General features: G+C 40.5%; 2 protein-coding genes across 4 annotated transcripts; one reads left to right on the top strand and one right to left on the bottom strand.

The window, feature by feature from the left end:
* Positions 1-433: 433 nt before the first annotated feature.
* Positions 434-11372, top strand: dnajc14 (DnaJ (Hsp40) homolog, subfamily C, member 14). 2 transcript variants are annotated; one of them, XM_028447038.1, is made up of 8 exons: positions 470-568; positions 2906-2992; positions 3203-4624; positions 4707-4813; positions 6088-6207; positions 6294-6454; positions 6545-6647; positions 8887-11372. In XM_028447038.1, the coding sequence occupies exons 3-8, from the start codon at positions 3419-3421 to the stop codon at positions 9176-9178; spliced, it is 1989 nt and encodes a 662-aa protein (XP_028302839.1). In that variant the 5' UTR covers positions 470-568; positions 2906-2992; positions 3203-3418; the 3' UTR covers positions 9179-11372. The 2 variants fall into 2 exon arrangements, with proteins under 2 accessions (XP_028302838.1, XP_028302839.1); XM_028447037.1 differs by lacking the exon at positions 2906-2992 and having other exon boundaries at positions 434-568.
* inpp1 (inositol polyphosphate-1-phosphatase) lies at positions 11186-17472 on the bottom strand. Of its 2 annotated transcripts, none has more exons than XM_028447039.1 (6): positions 17305-17472; positions 14794-14999; positions 14661-14721; positions 13879-14079; positions 13588-13762; positions 11186-12982 (listed from the first exon to the last, which is right to left on the bottom strand). In XM_028447039.1, the coding sequence occupies exons 2-6, from the start codon at positions 14995-14997 to the stop codon at positions 12484-12486; spliced, it is 1140 nt and encodes a 379-aa protein (XP_028302840.1). In that variant the 5' UTR covers positions 14998-14999; positions 17305-17472; the 3' UTR covers positions 11186-12483. The 2 variants fall into 2 exon arrangements, with proteins under 2 accessions (XP_028302840.1, XP_028302841.1); XM_028447040.1 differs by having other exon boundaries at positions 17314-17470.
* Positions 17473-17731: the final 259 nt, after the last annotated feature.

Genomic DNA, 17731 nt, shown 5'->3' with positions numbered 1-17731 from the left:
TCTCAGTCATAGGCAGGAGAGAAAAAGAATGCCTTTAACTTTAATTTAAAAATGTTCACATGTGATGCTGACTTCAGCTCCGCTGGGAGTTTGTTCCACTTCTTTGCAGCATAACAACTAAACGCAGCATCACCATGTTTACTGTGAACTCTGGGCTCCACTACCTGACCTGTCACTAAAATATCACCGATGTATTTTGGACCAAACCCATTCACACATTTGTACACCTAGTGAACACGCTGTCCTAACACTGGATGTCACAGAAGTTTAGGAGAAATACATTATAAGAGTTTGAGAAAGGGCCAAATTTAAGCTAAGTGTGCCAGACCATCTACAAAAATGGAATTCTTAAGACAATAATCAGGATTAGAGTGTACAAAATACAGATTTTTGTTGAAAAAGTGAGATTAAGGTTTTTATGAACACTAGATGGCAACCGTGAGTCTGTTGTTGCTCATTTGTAAGCGAAGAAGAAGACTGGATGAGGAAAAAGAAAGTGATGGAAAGTAGAAAATGAAGCAGAAGAAGAAGTAGCTCTGAGGAACAACACTTGGCTGTCTGTTGTCCTGTAAGGTTACACACTCACCTCAGAGCTGTGCTGTCTGTGTGTCTGTCAGAGCTGTGTTGTCTGTGAGCCTCTGTTGTGTTTAAAGCTGTCGGAGAGGGTTTGTTTTAGCTCGTCCTGCTCGCTGCTCACTGCTAGCTGGTAGTTAGCTGCTTGTCACACACAAACATCAGCGCTCACTTGTTGTATAGTAACTTTGTCTCGTCCTGGGTGTATTTAGGTCGGTGCTGTGCTCGTTTAGCTGTCGAGAGCTAACCTATGTTATGGTAATAGTGCTTCCTCATGCTAACAGGCGCCAAACGTCAACATGCACTGACCCCATAACTGACGGTCAGCTGTCAGTACTGCCATCTGTCAGTTTGACCTCATGGAACATTTTCTTTAGGTTTTAATGTGGGCTTTTTACCTTTAAATATCATCAGTGATAAACACGCCGAACCGTGTTATTCTGGCTGAATGAGTAGCTTGGATGAAAACGCTGTCTCCTCACCCTGAGGCTTGTTTTTAACTCATCTGTGTGCAGTTCTCCGGCCTTTTGTCTGCTCCTTAAATCAAACTTTGACATCTAAGTCTTGCAAAAGAAGCTGCTATCTGGTACATTCACAAAGGTAATGTCTTAAGTAGTCAAAGTCAGCTTTATTGTCAAATAGAGGTGTGTATTGCCTGACATCTGGCGATATGATTCGTATCCGATACATACGTCACGATACAATAGATATATCCCGATATTAAAGTATGTGATATTGCAATTTTTTTTTTAATAAATGACTTAAGAAAACTAATCTGTAAATTTGTACACCTTCATGAGAACACTATGTATGACATATATTTTATTGGCATATTTTACCCTCAAAACATTGGCTTTAACATGTTAATATCCATGTGACAACAACTTAAAATAAAAAAATAACATACAATCTGCCTCTGGCTTTTAAACTAACTTTGACTTTAGTGCAACGTAAAGCTGATACCTGGAGTTTCTGAGAAATCTGTTATGTATGATTTTTTTTAAAATTCATAAAAATACCGAACTAGTTTTTTTTACTATGGTCTACGGCCGGTCGTCAGGAAGTCAAAGCCAATAGGCTTTTTGAGACTGTCAATCAAGGTGAATGTGGAACTATGCACAGCAAACTGGTAAATATGATTTTTGGCTCTTACCTGAGCCATAGACCTATATCAATGCAACCCGATGCGACCTTGTTATGTTACGTGATGCGCGTGCTGAAAAGTAGAGGCGTGGCTTCTGGTAGATTGGTATAGGCAGTGAGTGGAAGTGAAGCTGTTGAGGGCGGGACATCGAGACGTCCTCTCAGAAACTCCGGATAACAGCGTTAACTGAGGTATATGCCTAGAACAACAAATATATGCTGAAAGTTGTACTTTTTTTTTTTTTTTTTTTAGATTTTATTGAAAAAACACAAGCTGGTCAATATGCCCAGATTTAAGCGCACTTCTTTGTGCAGTTACAATGTCTCCTGCAGTGAAAAAAAACTTTCCTGGTTAAATAAAGGTAAAAAAAAATAATCGATATGGATGCATTTTGAATCGATCCGAGAATCGCGCGACGTAATATTTTGATATATCGCCAAATCATTTTTTCTACACCCCCCCATTGTCAATCCTACAGCATATACAGGACATAGAGAGGATCAAAATTTTGTTTCTCTCAGACTCTTAGTGCAGTATATGATCCATGCTGTTTCATAAATGTAGGTGCATTTTTGTGATTAAAAAGGTCAAGCATCATTATATAGGAGATTTTAGGGTCCAGTGACCTCGGTCTTTGTGCTAGCGTTGGGACGATATTCAAAGTTCACAAGACTATAAACGATACTGGGCTCATGATAACAATACGAGACAGTCATTTTGAAATGGGGGAAAAAAAAGATGAAATAAATGCAGTTGGAGAAATAACCATGCTTTTTATATACTTTGGATATACTTACATATTTACAGAGTATGACATTTTCAACTCACCCGAATATAAAATAAACAATAACGTGAATTAAACCAATTTGTCCTATTTAAGGTGCACAAAGTGCCACTCTGCTGAAAAAAATGCAAAGGGATAAATGTAAATTCTTGACTTGCCTGGACATACAGTACACGTTTTCCAGGCAGTTTTTATTTTTATTTATTTTTTACAGGGAGCAGGAGATTGAATGATCAGCGATCTTTTAAAATTCATCTTGGATTCTTTTTTATTTGTCCGACAATATTTCTCCAACCACCTACACATTTTTTTCTGCTTTATATTGTGCAGATGGAGACCCACAGCTTCTCTATGTAATGAAACATTGTGTCTTAATATAATTTTCCTGGTAATTGCATTTGCAGGGAAAACAATTCTATGGTAACAATTGACACCAAACTCCCAGTTCCTGTTGGTACATGTGAAATGGAAAAATATCACAATGGAAAAATGTGAGTCCTAAAGCTAAATCAAAAGCCACGCTGGCAAGTTTTAACATGTGTGTATTGTATTGCGATGCTACAAGATTATCCAATATCCAAAATACTCTTTTTGTCTCTGTTTAATGCCTAAGTTAAGTTTCAGTTTCACGACAAATTTGTGTGATTCCACTGTGACCTGGATGCCTCTTTATCAATAATAGTTTCTGTTCTTTTTAACAGAAACCAAATCCAACATGTGATCTGTATCAACGCCTTTAGACACTCTACAGGAGGCGGCTGATATGTTGGACCTGAATCTGACTCCCAACAAACCCCACTCTCGCTCACCTCTGAGAGGTTGGGGAAAGTTTCGCCACAGAATATGTTTTTAGGTGATCCTCGGCTCTCCTGAAGTTCCATCTGTACAGTGCACCAAATTAAGCTGCTGTTGGGAACATGGAGAGAGAGAAAGTGGAGAGGGATGTTGCAGACGCTGAAGCGAAAATCCCCGATGACGCTTCTGCATTGGCGACAGAGTCTAGTCAGTGGGAGGCCAGAGTGACTGAGGACGAGCGCCAGCAGGAGGACGATTCAGCATGTCTGAAATCTCAGGAAACCGTGAACCCATTAATGCCTGAAGACTTTGGAATAGGCAACACTAATTTTTGTGGATCCCAAGAAGCCAAAGAGGAGGCTGACGATGATTTTGACGATGAAAAAGTAGCAGATATTGAGAACTCGCATGTTATTAACCAGGAAGAGGACGAAGCAGCGAAGGAGCAGCAGCTTAACGGAGACTCTGGTTGGAGAAACACGGCTGGGGGGAAGAGATGGAAACTCAGGGGTGGTGGATCAGTTTTAGAGCAAACTGGCCAGAATGTTTATTCCTCCATGCAGAAAGGCGGTGCTATGTCAGGCACTGGTCGACACAAACAGACCCGTAGGCGTAACCACCACCAGAGTCAGCAAAACAGGTCCCGCAAGCGCACAGGTAATCAGATAGTGTTGGCCTTTAAAGAGTTGCTTTCTGAGTCTCTCATTGTTTGGTGCATCTACTGCGTCCAAATGATGATTGAAATAATTGTCACATTAACTCACCAGTGCGGAGTTTGTGTAGAAACTGGTGTTGTTAAAGTGCACGGCTTGGTGCTGCGTCTTCTTGTAAAGGTCACAGATGTCCCTGGAATAAAGGCCGACATGAGTCGAGTGCTGGCTTGGATAAAATGCACAGGAGCAGTTATGGTGGATAAAATAGTTCAGTCCGTAAAGTGGGTAAAGACATCTGCCTTATCGTGTTTTAGACTCTTCTGCACTTTAGTGGCTCTCAGTACTCAGTGGGTAAAGGGTATCCTGGTCCGCATCGGAGGAGAGAGGGGGAAACACTGTTGGACAGCTTTCCAGAAAACGCGGATCTGGAAGGGGGTGGCATCTCTACTCCAGAGAGTGTGGGACCTGTTAAAGAAAAGAAACAGGCGTGTATCACCCTCAACACCCGATTCTCCTGGTAGAAGTGGGAAAGGACAGCCGGGCCAGGAGCTGGAGAGACTGCTGGCACTGGCTGAGGTGCCAGAGGATGAGCTGGACCCGTTTACAGTGCTCGGGGTGGAGGTTCACGCCACTGAGACGGAGCTAAAGAAGGCCTACCGTCAGCTGGCTGTCCAGGTATGTGAGGGAAGAACACAAAATGTCCGTGCTGAGTGTTACGTTAACGACTAATGGACATGGTTCATGTATCCTCTGTCAGGTCCATCCCGACAAGAATAAGCATCCACGAGCTGGAGAGGCCTTTAAAGTACTGAGGGCTGCCTGGGATATCGTCAGTAACCCAGAAACACGTAGAGAATATGAGCTGTGAGTACACGCAGAAAAGAAAAGAAAAATGGAAGAAATACGTTTCAGCCTGAACTTGTTTCATCACAAAGAGGAAAAAAAAGGTTTCTTAGAATTTTCTTTTACAAATGTTTGTTATTCACCAAGCATGTGACGCAGGCCACCCCTCCATACACACGACATGAGCGTTGATGGAAAGAAAACACATCTTGAGCAAGGGCTGAGCCATAACGACCAAAATTCATATCTAGATATTTTTTTTCAAAATGACGATATACGATATAAATCTTGATCATTTAAAATCAAATTAAGTTTTACCAGATAGACAATTGTGAGTTAAATTTGCTGATGCAAAACGCCACACTGGCTAAAATAACATTACAGTGCTTTAAGATTGGTATCACAAACATGGCGTAGCGGTTCTGAAAGTAAATGCACAAAATGACAGCAAAAGATACACAAGATTAATACAAAAACACAAATTAACAGAGAAAAGAAAAAAATGCACAATGGGACAACAAAAATACGTAAAACAACAACAAATGTACACAAAGAAAACTTAGAAAAATTTACAAACAAACAGAGAAATATGCAAAAGAACAACAAAAATACACAAAACCACACAAAAAGAGAAAAAATGCACAATGGGACAGCAGAAATACATAAAAGAACAACTTTTTTTTTCTTTCAGAAAAAGGACAACAAATGACACAGAAGGAGAATAAATACACAATAGGACAACAAAAATCCAAGAACAACATACATACAGAAATGACACAAAATGACTCATGACTCACTGACATCCAAAATTACCAGAAAAATACACAAAAGAACAACAAAAATACATGGCACAACAAAATCCACAAAAGGAGTAAAACATACACAATGACTACATTTATTAATAAACAGCTGTACAATATGTGCTACTTTAGTTTTTTTCTCTTCCGAGGGACAGCACGTGTGAGTGAGTTATTTAATGTGGTTTGTTTAGACTCAGTGACCATCTAACTGTGCTTTTCATGCTGTTCTGAGAAGTCGAGAAAGCAGCGACTCCTAAAATTAGTATTTTGATAGAAAATAATATATGAAAAAAAATACTGTATATATATATCAATATAGGTAATATTGTAATTTTCTATATCGCCAAATTAGAAAACTCTATATCTTGAATCTCGATATATCGCCCAGTACTACTTTGAGCTAAAACTGACCTACCTATTGACTCAAAGCATACATTGAAGTGGGACTTCTTTCATTTAATTCATGACCAACCAATCAGTTTTGTTTCTATACAGGAAGCGTATGGCTGCCACTGAGCTCTCTAAGTCTATGAATGAGTTTCTCACTAAACTGCAAGATGACCTGAAGGAAGCCATGAACACCATGATGTGTACAAAGTGTGAAGGGAAGCACAAGTATGTCATTATCCTCACTGACATCACATCACACCACCTGAGCGTTGTGTTCCAGGCTTTTTCCACTCGCTGACATTTGTGTGCAGACGCTTCGAGATGGATCGTGAACCTGCTGAGGCACGTTTCTGTGCTGAATGCAACCGTTGTCATAGCGCTGAGGAGGGAGACCTGTGGGCAGAGTCCAGCATGCTCGGCCTACGTATCACATACTTTGCCTGTATGGATGGTAAAGTGTTTGATATTACAGGTGAGCATACCCATTTTTTTGTTGCTGTTAGGCCTTTAATTTGGGCCTTTTTTTCTGAGTCACGCTCCTATCTGTGATGTTCTGTTTCAGAGTGGGCCGGCTGCCAAAGAATAGGCATTTCTCCAGACACACACCGGGTACCGTATCACATCTCATTTGGTTCAAAGAACAACAGCAACGCCACACGACACAGGTATGTCCCTGCAGGGGAACAATTGGTTCTACATTGTAAACAGGATTTTATTGACAGCTAGTGATACTGATACCTGCCTAATGTACCAAGAACCGATACCTATTGCTTTGAATGGATGGTGCATGGTGGAGTAGTGGTTAGCACGTCCGCCTCACAGCAAAAAGGTCCTGGGTTAAAGCCTTGCGGTGGACACTTGGGTCCTTTCTATGTTTAGTTTCTTTGTTCTCCCTATGCTTGCGTGGGTGTTCTCCGGGTACTCGAGCTTCCTCCAGCAATCCAAAAACATGGACACCAGATCTAAGTATTGGTATTGTGTCGGTTTGGAGACAAACTGGTATCACTATCCCTATCCAACATGTTCAATTATTACATTGCTTTAGTTATATTCAGATTGTCTGATCAAAACCTATTAACCAAATGGAAAATATAAGAGATAAGTGCTGTTATTTATGTTGGTAATTAAAGACGTTAACATGTGAACTTCTGTTCATATCAGGGTTTTAAAATTCCAGGAATTTTTAAAGGGAATTAACGAGGAATTAAAAAAAAAAAAAAAAGGTTGGCCCTTAACAGGGATGTTAAATATAGTTTGTAAAATGTACACTGCTCGAAAAAAATAAAGGGAACACTTAAATAATACATCCTAGATATCAATTAATGAAATGTTCCAATTGAAAATTTTTATTAATCACATAGTGGAATGTGTTGAGAACAAAAAAACATAAAAATAATCAATGTAAAATTAAATTATCCCATGGGGTTATGGATTTGGAATCCTACTAAAAAAAAGGTGGAAACTCACTATACAGGCTGATTCAACTTCAATGGAAAAGTCAAAATGAGGCTCAGTAGTGTGTGTGTGACCTCCTTGTACCTGTATGACCTCCCTACAATGCCTGGGCATGCTCCTGATGAGACGGCAACGTGTCTCCTGAGGGATCTCCTCCCAGACCTGGATTAAAGCATCAGTCAGCTCTTGGACAGTCTGTGGTGCAACGTAGCGTTCGTGTATGGAAAGAGACATGATGTCCCAGATGTGCTCAATTGGCTTGTTGCACCGGGCAACAAAAATTTACTTCCGCATTTGACGGTGTGAGTGGCCGAGTCCCTGACAGCTGTCGCTGCACTGTGCCCCATATGATGGTGCATAATAGTGTTTTGGATTTTGACAGTACAGTATGTGACGGCTGTTCTACGCCAGCAACACTGAATGTTTATGGAGCTGTCTAGCAACTTAGCTGTAAGCGTGTCACGCTTTCAATACAAATCTAAATATGATGCATATTTTTTTTTGTATTGTATTAGTTGAAACGCTGACTTAACTTTGAATACTACATGCACCGATTACTATAACTAAATACAGACTATAAAATGCAAACTCACCTGGTATAATGGCGAATTTGGTCATCTGAGTTAGCAAAGTGCTCCAGACAACACGCGTCCACAGCTGCAGCCGCTTTATTTGACTCAAAGCCAGCTCAAGTCGTCTCCGCAGGTCCTCGTTTTCAGTTTGCAACTTGTTGGCCACTACCCCAGTTGCCGGCGAAACGCAATAATCGTGGTCAGAGGCCATCACCTCCATCTCTGATTCCAAAGAGCCTTCAGGTGGATCTGCTAATACAGAAATTGTACTGTGAAGAACAGGTACATCTGTTCCATTTGCTCAACAGCATGTGAAATTCATTCACAATCAGTGTCGCTTCCTAACTGGACCTGCTGATTTCACAGAATTATGTGATTAACTTGGTGTTACATTGTGTTGTTTTGAGCAGTGTATTTTAGCATCATCTTGACTTAAACAACCAGACTTCATGCAAGTATACTGTACTTGAGAATATTGCTTCTATCCCTCAATCACATGCATATAGCTCACTTCTAACCCTTTTCTCTAATAAGGGGTCATGCAGAGGAGTAATATTTCACTCAACATTGAGGTTTCTGTTGTTAACATGATTCAATTTGAAACAAACACTGCACTGTTAGTGCTTAAAGAGCAGTTCTTGGTATCAATGCTGCTGTTTTGGGATTGAGTTGAAATGAATTTTTTGTAGTTTTCATTTGTATTACAGTAGGCAAGTTCTAGAAAACAGAATGCTTGTAAATAGAACTTCAGTTATTTAAGTTTTGCAAGTACAATTGTTGAAATCTTGTGTTTTTTTTGTTTTGTTTTTTTAAATTGTAGTATTTTGAAAGCATTAATCTGATTGATTAAGTCTGATTAATCTAATATTACCTGCAGGGCACCGTCAGAACACGCCACCGGCTCAACCAACCCTGCAGATTTACAGAACTTTTTCGAACGCATCTTCAAGGGAGCACCGCCCAGCGACATGTCGGCCAATGGAAGCTTCTTCTCAGGTCAGTCTCAGCACCACCCGTCCAGTGCCGGGGCACCTCCATACTCTCCCCCCACGGGTCAGACGGGTTACTTCATGCCAGGAAGTCAAAGGCCAGAGCCTGGCGAGACGTGGGCCGACGGTGGGAAACCGCCCAGAAGGAGGAAGAAAGTCCGGAAACCCTTCCAGAGGTGAATTCTGAGTTGACTTTAAGAAGCCACACAGGGGACGTTAAACAGCAGCAATGTTAGTCTCTCGCCTGCTACTGGCATGCCAAGATCTGAGCCTGAAGCAGATTGGAAGAGTTAAAGGACAGCTGTCAGGTCGGCCTGAGCGGAGCTGAAAGCAGACTGACTCTACACCAAGTATTGAAGGAGGACAGCTGAGTTGGCAGTGAGTTCACCAACCATTTTACCTTAATTTGTTTTCGTTTTTTGATTGTTAATGAAGACGATGATCGCAGCCTTTGCATTGAAGTTCTATTCTAGATATTGCAATAAAAAAAAAAGAGTTTTCATTTACTGCCAAAATCATTCACCACATGATTTACTCGCCTGCATTTTTGCATACAGCTTTCACTTATGTCGTTAACATTCTCTGTCATGTTTGGTGTGAGGATCGGAGCCAGTAGAACCAGTGTCACAGATGACTAACAGACATATGAAGGTAACTTGGGCAGCTGTTGTGTGACTCAGGCCTGAAGGGGGATTCAGAATTAGGATCTGTGTTACCTGAATATTGGGCTCCATGTTTTAAGAAGTAATCTCATTTAACCAACTTTAGAGTACATGTGAACAAAAACTCTAAAGTTATCCACAAACAGCAAGAGAACAATACAAGGGTTGTATTATGGTTGCAGCAGGACAGTGAGCAGATTCCACTAATGTTTAATGGTTAAACTGCACTGAGTCGTGCTAGGATGTCCCCAACACTTGAATATAAAGTGTAATCCAGTTAATCACTGTCATTTTACTCTGATTGGCTTTGTTAAATGTATGCTGCAGTTTTGTGTTTTGTCACTCGCGTCACATCAAAACAAGTGGACTAATACAATGAAAATTAAAATTTGTCACCGTGGCCACCAACTTTCCAAAATTGGTTTTAAAGCGGCAGAGTCGCCAAATTGTGCCGTACGGTTTAGGGGAGAACATAGTTTGTTTGCAGAATGAAGTTATTTATCCTGCTGTTGTGTTCGAGTTTGGTTGTTTCAAACACGAAAACAAACACACAATAAAATAACACTTCAATGGTTTATTTTTTCAGCAGCATTCTGAGTTGAACTTAATTATTTTGCACTTTTTTGGGGGTTGATGCCATTTGGCTCGAGTCGAGCCAAGGCTGTGATCACGCTAAAAAGAACATTTTTACTTTTTAATTAAGAAAACGGCCTGTGTTTCCTGATTAGACTTATCTAAGCTCCTTCTCAGTGCTATATGAAGGGATAAAACAATGTGTGCATTGTCAGCTTCATCAAATTGACTTCTAAATTAGCGCAAATAAAAATGAAGCTGCTTTTGTTTACATCTGATGGAAAGATAGTAAGAGTGCATTGATATGGCCATTTTGTGTGACGAGGCTCTTCATACTATTGAGTGCAACACTCATAGGTCTTGTTTTTCGTTCTGGTAACATGCACACCCACCTCTGTAATCACATCAGAAGGATGATTGGAGAGTCACCGATGATTTAGTCATTTCAGATTACTTCAGCCGCAGCTGTGTAGGAGGTGTAGCTCCATAACCTCGCAGCTCACTTGCAAATGAGAATTTGGTTTTTGTTGTTGAGTATTAAAGTGAAATCATAAACACATTATTCAAAGATGATATTTAACTGCTCAAGTCTTTGGGAGCTAGTTTTGGGGGATTGTAATATTTAATATCGCAGACTGTGAAATGTTTTTAACTAGTTCTGGTTTGACCAGAACAGACACAGCTTAGCCAGGGAATTCATGAAAACATGGGTTTTATTAAATTTATTTCTTCATTTTCTGTTTAATTTCTCCCCAGATATTTTATATTTAATTGCTTTTATCAATTTTTTTTATTTTGATCACATCTCTCCAACATTGATCGCCTTCAGCCCTTTGTGAGGAGCTGTCTGATGGAACGGGGAACTTTAAATGTGTTTTTTCATCCAGGTGTGAGAATGTGCAGGGCTGTGTATTAACGGTAGCGGTTCGGAGTCAAAGACTGAAACTGCAGATTTTGTTCCTGGTAAAGGTTTTAATGGAATATACAGAATATTTTCCAAAATATGACAATCAGGGGTTTTGTGGGGAATTATGAGGCGAGTTCCCTGGCTGGCAACCACTTTTAAAAAATATCACAGTTGCATTTCTTTTTTCTGTTATATCGGGTTTGCAAAAAAATAAAGCTGATTTCTTCGTATATGCACAACGTCTCCTTTCTTTCTTTTTTTAAAACTGCCCCGTATACACGATTTGTGTTAATTTCAGAATGGCTTTACTGTAGCTCTGTGGAAAACCTGTGAACACGAATGCAGAGAACCAAGTTTTTAACCTGGATTAATATTTCATTCTACTCTAAAGTCACACTGAAAAAGAGCCAGTATCACTATTTCACCTCATATGGCTATTCCACTCACTGACCTGTTAGCATAGACTATTAAAAGGTCCCGTAAGGTGCTTCTTATCCACGAGGACCTTACATGGAGATTTGAGAGAGGTGCAGTGCTGAGTCTTATACATTGAAGCCTTTACCAAATCATTACATGGTGGAAAGTGTGGAAATTTGACTTCCATGTTAGGTCAGATGTATAGTAGTTGTCTTTGCATTCAGCATGCAGTCAGAAGTAGCTTAGTGATGATTTGTGCCATTAAGCAGTAAAATATTTTTAGCTGTGCAAATATGGGTGAAAAAAATGGAAAAAGTGTCAGAATTAAACAGCCGGCAACATAAACATCTACTTTTGTATCTTAATACATACGCTTAACTTTTCTGATTGAGGGTGTTTGGTTTGGATCACGGAATGGACACATTTGACTAATCTCATCCTGGCATTTTTAGATGTGTTTAATACCAATGGCCCTGTTAAAAAGAGGCTCTTTCAAGCTACAATAGAGAGAACCCATTAAAGCAGATTAAACTGATAGTAAAGTGTGCATACAGATACATTCAGAGAAAGAACAAGTTACAAACTAGATATAAGGCCTAAAAGCAATAAACCTGCATTCTGAGAATGACCCATTTTATATAATTGGCAAATACAAACTTAATTTAGACACAAAAAGCCACAAAAGCCTAATCTATAAGTGGAACAAAGCAATAAGGTTTTAAAACAACATATTTACCATTGTTTTTGAGGACGTAGCACATCCTTATCTGATCTGCATAATGTCTTGAAAATATTTTTTGGCCCAAACCTGAAGTTCTAAATATGATATATACTGTACATTTGCATACACACATGGTTAAAATATGCCGTACGGCTCCCACCAATCTTTCATAATAACAAAAAAAAGGAAAAACCAGTAGAAGTGTTTACAGTTTGTCTCTAAGAGTCCTGATGATTCTACAGAGCTGGGAAGAGTCTCGATAAGCCAGCAGTCCTCCTTCGTTTGCCCAGCGGTCTGCACCTTTGCACCCAGTACATGGCTGGTGATACACCAGTTCTGTCGGGGAATTCTGTGTTTCACAGGTTGACTGCAGGGTCTTAGTCAGGTCAACCACACCCCCTCCCAGTGCTCGGAGCAGGGCGTGAGGAGCGCAGGAGTCCCACTTAAAGGTGCTTCCCTCAGAGAGGACATAAACATCAGCCAGGCCCAGAATGACACACAGGATCTTGTATCCGGCTCCAGAGGCATACACCAGCTTTTCAGGGCCACAGAGTGAGGACAGGGCGTCCTTCACCACCTTCTTCTCGCTGGAGCTCAGCACCACAGACGGCCCTTGCTCTCCTTCTGCTTCTTTTCTTGGCGGCGACACTGAACACATGTTGGTGCTACCACAAGACACGCCCCAAAAGTGCTTTCCTCGCCACCTGAAAACAGAAAGATCCCCTTGAGTCAGAATATATAAGTAGGACATACTGAACCTCATCTAACAGCCTGATGTTTTATCACACATGTAGGTACCATATAATACAGCTCTGTGTTTTACATAAATCTCAGCATGCATTATCTAAAACAAATCAATGAAACCTGAACACAAACATTCCCAGGATTTAGATTGATGACAATTAAGTCAAATATCTGACCATGGAAAAAACCTGGAATACTGAAAGACATTCTCTATAAACAGAATGAGAACTTGCACATTTAGAACACAGTTCTGTTTGGATCCAACGCTAATGACTTAATTTTACTGCAGGTGACAAAAAGTCACACTTTGACAATGCTTATTTGTATTTTTCAATTGAAAATTGCCAAATACATTGTAATTGTAGGAGTTCTTATTTTTATTCCACAATTTGCTTTGTCGTGGAACTCCACTTAGGCTATTAATGCAGCATTAATAACATGTATGTCATTGGGGGGAATGTCACCTAAATGGCACCTTTTGACTACTGTTGGACGAACTGCAGCAGGTGAATCGTTTAGCGTTGATCGCATGTACCCACAGCCTTTGTTTGACGGCTTAACTCACCCTCCACCTGCTGGATCTTTGTGGTTGAACGGTTGGTTGATGACACCCATGACGGGCTCGCCTGTGCTCCGGAGGAAAACCCCGATCAGAACCAGCACACAGTGCAGACCAGAGGGCGACAGGCGACCCTCCACCAGCACCTCCTCGTATCCCTCGATGTATTGACTGGTGGCATCTTAAAAAAAAATAGAAAGAACTATTCGTTAGGATTATTACAGATGTGACATGGACCAATGGCTTTGCAGATCAGCATTGTGTTTGCCTGCAGTTTGGATGAACTACAGGACCCACCTATGGGGTCGATCCAGATGCCGAGCTCTGAGGGGCTGAGTGGGACCGCCAGCCCGTCAATGTTAACCTCAAAGTTCTCTGGGTCTTGGTGGATGGCTCGTGCCAAGAGTGCCGCTGCCATGTGGTTACTGTCCAACACTGTGGCCAGCAGGGCAGCCGTCTCTGACTCTGTGCGGCACACCGTGACCGTCACACACTCACCTGGAGACAAACATGATCAATGCGTGATCAATGAAATGCATAACTCTGAAGGATCAGAGAGGTTGAACATTTGTAAAGCGCTCATGAAACGTAAAGAAATAATTATCAATATAAAAATTGTTCTTTACTGCACAGTGGATACAACCAACTTCATAACTCCAACCGTCTCCTTAGATCCCAGATGCAGCTAAATGTAAATTTCAGGATGAGAAAACTGCAGGATTGCAGCCCTCCAGGACCTGAGTTTGAATGGCTGAACTATTGGTGGCTGAGTGATACACAGATTACTTTGAAGATTAGCAATGGGTCACCAATTAAAATCAGTCCCCAGTTCAAATGAAAATCTGCAATCTCGAGGTAAACAATTTTAAGCACAGCTCACAAATACCATGTCGACATCATAAATATTGAATTAATTTAAACAAGCATTCTAAGACCTCTACGATGATGGCATTCATTCCCACCAACAATGTTTGAAGACCCTGAAGGTTTACGACTTCACTCCCTGAGCGATTATGTGTTGTTGTGATGCATTCCTAAAGCAGCAGGACGTGTGTTGTGTATGTGTGCGGTCAGATTACCAAGCCCATTTTCAAACTTGTTGGATTCCTCTCCATGAATGAAATCAGCCATTTCAGGAAACTGCAATCAGGAGACAGATTTAAAACCTAAACTTCCACTAGTCTGCATCTGAACTCTGACGTTCCCACCAACCTGTGCTCCGACATCGTGTCGGATCATCTCCTGAATCACTACGTCGGCGAGCGTCTTAAAGTCCTGGACAAACTTTTTGTTCTTGTCATCGCCGGTTTTCTCCTGGACGAGGAGCTCAAAGAGAGGAGCTTCCTGTCTGCACACACGGGCCACGTTCGCAGCTTTTTCTGCCACGCGCAGCAGCAGCCTTAGCAGCTCAGCCATGTCTGCACAGAGGAACAGAAAGAATGGCTCACAAATGCACTGGTGCTAATTATAGCCTGAGAAATGAAAACAGGGCATCTCTGAAAAGAGAACAGGAGGAGGGTGCACGTCTTGGAGTGGCAGTGATTCTCTAACAAAGTCATATAAGGTAGAGCTCCCTGGACAATTTCCTTGTACTTTTCAAAATGAGGATATTGCCATTTTATTTTAAAAAGGATTTACTCATGCAGCATAGTGCCATCTATTAGAAATAGGTGGTAATTATTCAGTACTTCCTACCAACTCTGTTTACAGTGTTTTCTTGTAAGGAAATTATTGGTACTTCTCCTTTCTTTTTTAAGCACTTTTCGTGTAAAATATATGCAGTGGCTATCCGTACGGTTGCCGTATCAATATACCGACATTCTATCTGTATGCAGCGCCCCTATTTGGCCAGTTTAGGTCACGTGACACGTCTTTCATTGGTCACTTTAGGTCATGTGACTAAGACTAAACCTAACCCTAAAAATTGTTGCGATATAGGGTTATAACCTAAGACGCTACGTTTGTGTACTTTGGTAACCGTACCTAGAACAACGGCGGTTGTCCGTACGGCAACCGTACAAATAGACACTTTCTAAAATATATTAAGTTTGTGGAAAAAAAAACCCACGGTTTATGTATGTTGTGTTCCCAAGACAAAGTTTAAGTTATAATTTCTGTTGCTTTTAACCTTTTTAAAAGCCTCCTGTGGATGGGTGTTGTAAATTAGCATAATGTGCTAACACACTTAAAACAATACATCTGGGTTACCAATGTAATTGTGATGTCCATGTCAAATAAATGGAATCAATCAAAAAAAAATGAAATCAAATCTTTTTGAAAACTTGATAATTTTCCTTGATTTGAAATGAAGCTTGGTTTTTTTAGTGAATAATGGTGGGAGCAGAAACCAGAACAAGGTAACTCATTGTGTTTGATATGATTAAAGTGCCACATTTAGATCAAAATGAACAATTTTCAAAAATATATCAGTGAAAAATTGAGAACAATTTAAAGAGTTTTAAAATCAAGAGTAAAAGCAAAATAAGGAGTCATTTAATGTGGATTTTAAAAAGTCCCCATTTGGCGCCGACTTCTTTTCTATGCAGTATATCCCCATGTTTGCTGTGAACTCTGGGCTCCACTATCTAACCTGTGTCCCTAGATGTGACCTTTTGGGTTTGTATATGACTAACAGGCTGAACAGAAGAAGTCCAAGAACAGAGCCCTGAGGAACCCCACAGGATATATTTGAATCTGTCCAACTCAAAGCTACCAATGCTAACAAAACAACTGCTACTCCAAGTTGGAATTAAACTGTTTCAAGTATTTTGCATTTAGTCAAGCCTAATTTCACAATCTGCATAACAGAATGTTAGGACCAACAGCAGCAAATGGTATGAGAATATAAACTAAATAGGAAACCAAATACAAGTGGTAAACTGAATGACAGTGTGTGATTTGCTTTTTTGACCATCTTTATCTCAACATTAATTAAAATCACAAATCATAACATATAGACAGACATAAAAATCAGTAAAAAAAAAAAAAAAAAATCAACTAATTTATGACATGTTTTCTCATTTTTATTCAATACATACTCATACTTAAGTTAATTTTCATTTATTTCTGAAAATATTTTAGCTTTAATTGGTGTTCAATCGTCACTTCCTTTATAACATATACACATTATTTTAAAATGAAAAATATTTGTTGTTAACTCATGGGCAATATGCATGTATGTTTGTATTCACTTGTGAGCAGTGTGTGTCTGTGTGTCTGGGTTATTAGGTCGTTGTCCTGTGAGTGTTTTGGGGCCAAAACAAAATCTTTCTTGGGGCCACCAAAATCCTAGGGCCGGCCCTGCCTACGAAGCAGGCTCTAACAGATCAAACCAGACTGAAAACGTTGATGTCACTAATAAATAAACACATGGAGGCTGTTTTAAGGCTCACTGTGAATAAATAGAAATGTGACGGCATTGTTTTAAGCTCTCAGGTCTTACAGTGAGTATTCTGGACTACACAGGATGTATTCTACAGACTTGTATTAAACGATGTCAGAACAACATTACAGCTTCTCTTTACAGCAAGAGGGAAAATGGTCGCTGGTTATTATAGCACACATGAACATTACTGTCTGCTTTTGTTAATGTTTTCTTTGGTATTGCTTCCGATCTGTTGCATGTCCGTGAAAAGATTCGATGGCGTGTTGCTCACCACTGGGATTAGATCATTTAGCGCAGGAATGTAAACGTCACAGCTGTGAAAGGAATCCAAAGCTTACCAAACCCACATGCACAGGGCCCTGGTTCTTCTGCTCGACTCTTTCGGACGCGGTGTGATTTCTCTCAGCTGAAAGTGTTAGCGACAAGAAGCAGTGTCGGTAGGAGTAAAGAACAGATTGTCTGTAGCACTGCTGCTCTGACTGCGGTGGTAGGAAGAGGAGGAGTTCCTCACATTCCGAGTCGGACTTGAACGCAGCAGAGGAGGAGCTCGGTCAGTGCGTCCATAGACGTTATTTACGTAGACGCCGCATCGACTGTGGAGGGACGCGTCAACAGCGCCGCCATCTTGGACCGGTAGTGGTGGAGGCTGCGGTGCATGGACATTACGACAGTAAAAGGTTTTTCTCAATCTCTAAGTAGAATTATTCGTTGAATTTTGAACCGATTTCCAAACTGTTGAATCGTTTAAAAACGTGACACATGTGG

Source organism: Gouania willdenowi, chromosome 5 (assembly GCF_900634775.1).
Source record: "Gouania willdenowi chromosome 5, fGouWil2.1, whole genome shotgun sequence".
NCBI classification, from domain to species: Eukaryota; Metazoa; Chordata; class Actinopteri; order Blenniiformes; family Gobiesocidae; genus Gouania; species Gouania willdenowi.
The sequence above is the reverse complement of the archived record's forward strand: the minus strand, read 5'-3'. Positions and strand labels throughout refer to the sequence as shown.

Bases quoted from the DNA above. Each gene is read 5' to 3' on its own strand.
- inpp1 (XM_028447039.1), bottom strand. From the start codon at position 14,997: ATGGCTGAGCTGCTAAGGCTGCTGCTGCGCGTGGCAGAAAAAGCTGCG. The intron at 13,763-13,878 runs GTGGGTCCTGTA...TTTTTTTTTAAG, and splicing joins CATCTGGATCGACCCCATAG to ATGCCACCAGTCAATACATC. The intron at 12,983-13,587 runs GTGAGTTAAGCC...TTCTGTTTTCAG, and splicing joins AAAGATCCAGCAGGTGGAGG to GTGGCGAGGAAAGCACTTTT.
- dnajc14 (XM_028447037.1), top strand. From the start codon at position 3,419: ATGGAGAGAGAGAAAGTGGAGAGGGATGTTGCAGACGCTGAAGCGAAA. The intron at 6,208-6,293 runs GTATGTCATTAT...ATTTGTGTGCAG, and splicing joins AAGTGTGAAGGGAAGCACAA to ACGCTTCGAGATGGATCGTG. The intron at 6,648-8,886 runs GTATGTCCCTGC...TATTACCTGCAG, and splicing joins AGCAACGCCACACGACACAG to GGCACCGTCAGAACACGCCA.